This window comes from Xyrauchen texanus, chromosome 46 (genome assembly GCF_025860055.1).
Source record: "Xyrauchen texanus isolate HMW12.3.18 chromosome 46, RBS_HiC_50CHRs, whole genome shotgun sequence".
In the NCBI taxonomy this organism is placed as follows: domain Eukaryota; kingdom Metazoa; phylum Chordata; class Actinopteri; order Cypriniformes; family Catostomidae; genus Xyrauchen; species Xyrauchen texanus.
In genome coordinates, this window is record NC_068321.1 from 28,084,876 (window position 1) to 28,092,375 (window position 7,500).

At 45.9% G+C, this 7,500-nt stretch overlaps 1 protein-coding gene across 1 annotated transcript in view; it reads right to left on the bottom strand.

Annotated features, from left to right (window-relative positions):
- LOC127637969 (contactin-1a-like) overlaps positions 1-7,500 on the bottom strand; it is a 66,391-nt gene that overhangs the window by 312 nt on the left and 58,579 nt on the right. Inside the window, 2 exon segments of the mRNA XM_052119260.1 lie at positions 1-820; positions 6,384-6,537. The exon segment at positions 1-820 is cut by the window's left edge and continues 312 nt beyond it. Of these exon segments, the coding sequence (XP_051975220.1) occupies positions 744-820; positions 6,384-6,537 (231 nt within the window). The 3' untranslated portion in view covers positions 1-743.

The following is a 7,500-nucleotide window of genomic DNA, read 5'->3' on the forward strand; positions in this document are numbered from 1 at the left end:
AACCCAAAATAATTCAGAGGGATTGAAAAACTAGTTCAGAAATAAAGATAAGCTTGTGATTTCTCTGCTCTACGAATTAAACCATATCTATATGCAGCTGTAGCTGATTTCATATTAAACATATACAGATGTTCATCTAAAACACATCATGTAATATCATCTCGAGCTCACAGCTGTTAACACCGTCCGTTCTGTTATTATAGAGTATCTCAAGTTCATTTCATCATCGCTCTGAAACACTAAAGTATTGATAATGATTCTCTCCTCCATAATCGGATGTATTATTCCACTGAACATCACATTATTCTCTATATTCATCAGCACCTGATGTGAACAAAACACTATTGCATATATATCATTCTCAAGCGCATGAAACGGTCACTTGATGCTGTAGAATTTGTGTAGAGTTGATTTTGGAATGATGGTTGGTTTGTTTAGACAGATGTGCTTCTGGACTGAAAACAGGAAATAAAGCCGACACATCACACAGAGACGAAACACTGATCATTTATAACAATGTTATAGAGCACTTGAAGAAGAGCTCTCTCACTTCCTGTGTCCTCCTCGACCAATCACAGCTCACGCTTCGGTAAGAGCATTTGAGATGTTATAAGGCATATCGATCATGTGCGCTCCTTCATTTCCCTTCTGGAATTCTGGAAGTCTGTAGTATTCCGGTTTGTTTGTGTGTTGTCTGGGATCTCCTCGTCGTGTTAAAGAGTTCTTCACTGTGAGAGACTCGTTCAGAGAATGAAACTGAACATCAGCGTGACGAGCAGCGAGACGACACTGAGAGACTGAACCATCAGCACGCCGCCACCTGAACACACACACACATATATCAAATACAACATAAACAATTATGATAAACAAGCAGCACTTAAACACTGGTGACGTGTTGAATGTAACATGTATGACACTACCAGTAAATGAATGTTACATTACGACGCTGTTACTGTCTCAAGATTATTATTCCATTTCTGACAGAAACAGTTTCCATCAAACACAATGTGACACATGTAACATATTTAACATTTTTGGCTGTTAACGCCAACTAGGGCTGCCCCTAACGATTATTTTAATAATCGATTAATCTAACGATTATTAGAGCAACGGTTCGATTATTTGGCGATTCTTGCAACGATTAATCATTAGCTCTTAACCCTGGATATTTTCTCTCTCTCCTGCTGGATATTTTCGTCATTACAGCGGAAACAATTTAAAATACTCCGTAATTTTTGGGTATACAGATAATTGTAAGACATCATTAGAGACTATAAAGGGTCTACTTTTATTTGTGTACACTCACAATAACAACACAATCTTGTGCTTTAGTAAAATAAAGAAAATAACAAGGGTGAGCTTTCAGCTGACTCTGTCTCCACGAGCATATTTCAGAAACGAGTCACAAAAATGAACTTAAACTCCATAAATACTTATCACACAAACATGAAACATATGTATGTTATCTTAAAATATCTACTTTTAAATAAAACTATTCAAATTTAACACAAATATTCTCCTGCAATGTAATCTGTTTAAAACAAAGCGATATACTTTTTTTACCGGTTCATCTAATTATCTGTAATGTGATCACACCCACCAGCAGAGGGCGACATTCATACGCTAATGTGCTGAGACGATCAAGGGAAATGGTGAACGCCCCCGACTGTGCCGTAAAAACAACAAGTCCGTAAATTTTTCTGCACTTTTGAAAGACAGCACGATACACAGGCGATGAATGTTTAGATTATATTTTATCTAGTGTTTATGCTGCCTCATTATCATCATCAAAGCTTGTGCTTGCAAATATGTGTCCAGCGATTCAGCTGAGCGTTTACCTGCGATTCAGGTGAGCGTTTACCAGCGATTCAGGTGAGTATTTACCTGCGATTCAGGTGAGCGTTTACCAGCGATTCAGGTGAGCGTTTACCTGCGGGTTTACCAGCGATTCAGGTGAGTGTTTACCAGCGATTCAGGTGAGCGTTTACCTGCGGGTTTACCAGCGATTCAGGTGAGTGTTTACCAGCGATTCAGGTGAGCGTTTACCAGCGATTCAGGTGAGTATTTACCTGCGATTCAGGTGAGCGTTTACCAGCGATTCAGGTGAGCGTTTACCTGCGGGTTTACCAGCGATTCAGGTGAGCGTTTACCTGCGGGTTTACCAGCGATTCAGGTGAGCATTTACCTGCAATTCAGGTGAGCATTTAGCAGCGTTTCAGGTGAGCGTTTACCTGCGGGTTTACCAGCGATTCAGGTGAGTGTTTACCAGCGATTCAGGTGAGCGTTTACCTGCGGGTTTACCAGCGATTCAGGTGCGCATTCACCAGCGATTCAGGTGAGCGTTTACCAGCGATTCAGGCGAGCGTTTACCTGCGGGTTTACCAGCGATTCAGGTGAGCGTTTACCAGCGATTCAGGTGAGCGTTTACCAGCGATTCAGGTGAGTATTTACCTGCGATTCAGGTGAGCGTCTACCAGCGATTCAGGTGAGCGCTTACCTGCGGGTTTACCAGCGATTCAGGTGAGCGTTTACCTGCGGGTTTACCAGCGATTCAGGTGAGCATTTACCAGCGATTCAGGTGAGCGTTTACCTGCGGGTTTACCAGCGATTCAGGTGAGCGTTTACCTGCGGGTTTACCAGCGATTCAGGTGAGCGTTTACCAGCGATTCAGGTGAGCGTTTACCTGCGGGTTTACCAGCGATTCAGGTGAGCGTTTACCAGCGATTCAGGTGAGCGTTTACCACTGATTCAGGTGAGCATTTACCTGCGATTCAGGTGAGCATTTACCAGCGATTCAGGTGAGCGTTTACCTGCGGGTTTACCAGCGATTCAGGTGAGCGTTTACCTGCGGGTTTACCAGCGATTCAGGTGAGCATTTACCAGCGATTCAGGTGAGCGTTTACCTGCGGGTTTACCAGCGATTCAGGTGAGCGTTTACCTGCGGGTTTACCAGCGATTCAGGTGAGCGTTTACCAGCGATTCAGGTGAGCGTTTACCTGCGGGTTTACCAGCGATTCAGGTGAGCGTTTACCAGCGATTCAGGTGAGCGTTTACCACTGATTCAGGTGAGCATTTACCTGCGATTCAGGTGAGCGTTTACCAGCGATTCAGGTCAGCGTTTACCTGCGGGTTTACTAGCGATTCAGGTGAGCGTTTACCAGCGATTCAGGTGAGCGTTTACCAGCGATTCAGGTGAGTGTTTACCTGCGGGTTTACCAGCGATTCAGGTGAGCGTTTACCTGCGGGTTTACCAGCAATTCAGGTGAGCGTTTACCAGCGATTCAGGTGAGCGTTTACCTGTGGGTTTACCAGCGATTCAGGTGAGCGTTTACCAGCGATTCAGGTGAGCATTTACCTGCGGGTTTACCAGCGATTCAGGTGAGCGTTTACCTGCGGGTTTACCAGCAATTCAGGTGAGCATTTACCAGCAATTCAGGTGATCGTTTACCTGCGATTCAGGTGAGCATTTACCAGCGATTCAGGTGAGCGTTTACCAGTGATTCAGGTGAGCGTTTACCAGCGATTCAGGTGAGCATTTACCTGCGATTCAGGTGAGCGTTTACCTGCGGGTTTACCTGCGATTCAAGTGAGCGGTTACCTGCGGGTTTACCTGCGATTCAGGTGAGTGTTTACCTGCGGGTTTACCTGCGGGTTTACCTGCGGGTTTACCTGCGATTCAGGTGAGCATTTAGCAGCATTTCAGGTGAGCGTTTACCTGCGATTCAGGTGAGCGTTTACCTGTGGGTTTACCAGCGATTCAGGTGAGCATTTACCAGCGATTCAGGTGAGCATTTACCTGCGATTCAAGTGAGCGGTTACCTGCGGATTTACCAGCGATTCAGGTGAGCGTTTACCAGCGATTCAGGTGAGCGTTTACCAGCGATTCAGGTGAGCGTTTACCTGCGATTCAGGTGAGCATTTACCTGCGGGTTTACCACTGATTCAGGTGAGCATTTACCAGCGATTCAGGTGAGCGTTTACCAGCGATTCAGGTGAGCATTTACCTGCGGGTTTACCAGCGATTCAGGTGAGCATTTACCAGCGATTCAGGTGAGCGTTTACCAGCGATTCAGGTGAGCATTTACCTGCGGGTTTACCAGCGATTCAGGTGAGCATTTACCAGCGATTCAGGTGAGCGTTTACCTGCGATTCAGGTGAGCATTTACCAGCGATTCAGGTGAGCATTTACCAGCGATTCAGGTGAGCATTTACCTGCGGGTTTACCAGCGATTCAGGTGAGCGTTTACCAGCGATTCAGGTGAGCGTTTACCTGCGATTCAGGTGAGCATTTACCTGCGGGTTTACCACTGATTCAGGTGAGCGTTTACCAGCGATTCAGGTGAGCGTTTACCTGCGATTCAGGTGAGCATTTACCTGCGGGTTTACCACTGATTCAGGTGAGCATTTACCAGCGATTCAGGTGAGCGTTTACCAGCGATTCAGGTGAGCATTTACCTGCGGGTTTACCAGCGATTCAGGTGAGCATTTACCAGCGATTCAGGTGAGCGTTTATCAGCGATTCAGGTGAGCGTTTACCTGCGATTCAGGTGAGCGTTTACCTGCGATTCAGGTGAGCATTTACCTGCGGGTTTACCAGCGATTCAGGTGAGCATTTACCAGCGATTCAGGTGAGCGGTTACCTGCGGGTTTACCAGCGATTCAGGTGAGCGTTTAACAGCGATTCAGGTGAGCGTTTACCAGCGATTCAGGTGAGCGTTTACCTGCGATTCAGGTGAGCGTTTACCAGCGATTCAGGTGAGCGTTTACCTGTGGGTTTACCAGCGATTCAGGTGAGTGGTTACCTGCAGGTTTACCAGCGATTCAGGTGAGCGTTTACCAGCGATTCAGGTGAGCGTTTACCTGCGGGTTTACCAGCGATTCAGGTGAGTGGTTACCTGCAGGTTAACCAGCGATTCAGGTGAGCGTTTACCAGCGATTCAGGTGAGCGTTTACCAGCGATTCAGGTGAGCGTTTACCTGCGATTCAGGTGAGCGTTTACCAGCGATTCAGGTGAGCATTTACCTGCGATTCAGGTGAGCATTTACCTGCGGGTTTACCTGCGATTCAAGTGAGCGGTTACCTGCGGGTTTACCTGCGATTCAGGTGAGCATTTAGCAGCGTTTCAGGTGAGCGTTTACCAGCGATTCAGGTGAGCGTTTACCTGCGGGTTTACCAGCGATTCAGGTGAGCATTTACCTGCGATTGAGGTGAGCATTTACCTGCAGGTTTACCAGCGATTCAGGTGAGCGTTTACCTGAGGGTTTACCTGCGATTTAGGTGAGCGTTTACCTGCGGGTTTACCAGCGATTCAGGTGAGCGTTTATCAGCGATTCAGGTGAGCGTTTACCAGCGATTCAGGTGAGCGTTTACCTGCAATTCAGGTGAGCGTTTACCAGCGATTCAGGTGAGCGTTTACCTGCGGGTTTACCAGCGATTCAGGTGAGTGGTTACCTGCAGGTTTACCAGCGATTCAGGTGAGCGTTTACCAGCGATTCAGGTGAGCGTTTACCTGCGGGTTTACCAGCGATTCAGGTGAGTGGTTACCTGCAGGTTAACCAGCGATTCAGGTGAGCGTTTACCAGCGATTCAGGTGAGCGTTTACCTGCGATTCAGGTGAGCGTTTACCAGCGATTCAGGTGAGCATTTACCTGTGATTCAGGTGAGCATTTACCTGCGGGTTTACCTGCGATTCAAGTGAGCGGTTACCTGCGGGTTTACCTGCGATTCAGGTGAGCATTTAGCCGCGTTTCAGGTGAGCGTTTACCAGCGATTCAGGTGAGCGTTTACCTGCGGGTTTACCAGCGATTCAGGTGAGCATTTACCTGCGATTGAGGTGAGCATTTACCTGCAGGTTTACCAGCGATTCAGGTGAGCGTTTACCTGAGGGTTTACCTGCGATTCAGGTGAGCATTTACCTGAGGGTTTACCTGCGATTCAGGTGAGCATTTACCTGCAGGTTTACCAGCGATTCAGGTGAGCGTTTACCTGCGGGTTTACCAGCGATTCAGGTGAGCGTTTACCTGCGGGTTTACCAGCGATTCAGGTGAGCATTTACCAGCGATTCAGGTGAGCGTTTACCTGCGATTCAGGTGAGCGTTTACCTGCGGGTTTACCTGCGATTCAGGTGAGCGTTTACCTGCGGGTTTACCAGCGATTCAGGTGAGTGTTTACCTGCGATTCAGGTGAGCGTTTACCTGCGGGTTTACCTGCGATTCAGGTGAGCGTTTACCTGCGGGTTTACCAGCGATTCAGGTGAGCGTTTACCTGCGATTCAGGTGAGCGTTTACCTGCGGGTTTACCTGCGATTCAGGTGAGCGTTTACCTGCGGGTTTACCAGCGATTCAGGTGAGCGTTTACCTGCGATTCAGGTGAGCGTTTACCTGCGATGCGCACTTGTGCGACGGCTCCGTCTCCTCCCTCACTGTGAGCGCGCACCTCCACCAGATATTCGCCCTTCCGTATGGGCACATCGATGGACTGTTTCACTGTGGTGTACAGAATGCCGTTACTTTGATCCTCTGGTCTGTACAGCACCTGTATGTCACACATGAAACACAGAGGAATCATGGGATACTACAGAAAGCACTGCACATTATTAACACAGGACACACTCCACTCTGTGTTTATTGATTTCACATTGATTGTTTAATACAGTAGATTACAGTAATACAGTATGTGTTTTATCAACTCTTCAGGTTAAAGTCTGCTGCTCACTGTGGGATTTATAATCGTACGATATGAATCCGATACAATATGATGAAATTACTGAAACTGTCAGAACTGTGTCAGTGAATAATATTAATCAAAAACACAATTAAAGTTAATTAATGTGACTCTGAATGACCAAAGACTGAATATTTTGTTTTTGTAAGACAAACAAATATTTTACAATTCCTTAACCCGTTAATCTCTGAAGGTGTTTCAGATTTACTGTTTCAGTGGCAACATTAAAGGATTATAACTCAACCAAAAATAAACAAAGAGTGTCGTCTTTGGGATCATTGTAGACAATTTATCAAAATGTTTAATGATATAGTATACAATACATTATGAGACTTTCAGTCTAAGAAACTGCTGAAAAATAAAGAAATCATAAATGTACTTTTTCCTTATTTTTCTGATCTCTACATCAGAACTAATTACACATGCAAACACAACAATGACTAAAGGTTTGCATAGCATGCAGACATGATTTTAGTCATGAGATTTCACAGAATGAGTTTCATTCTGTGTCATTTGAGTCATCATTGAGTCTGTGTCGTGTATTTGGCGCCATCTCCTGGTGGTCATATGTAACATTGTGACAGATGATTCCAGCGATTTCACAAAAGAGAAAATAAAAAAAGTTTCCAGTTCCTCATTCAATCCACACTTCAATATCCCAGTAAGACCCCCCCCACACACACTCCCACTCCACACACACACACACACATATATACACACACACACACACACACACACACTCTCTCACACACTCTCACACACACTCTCACACAC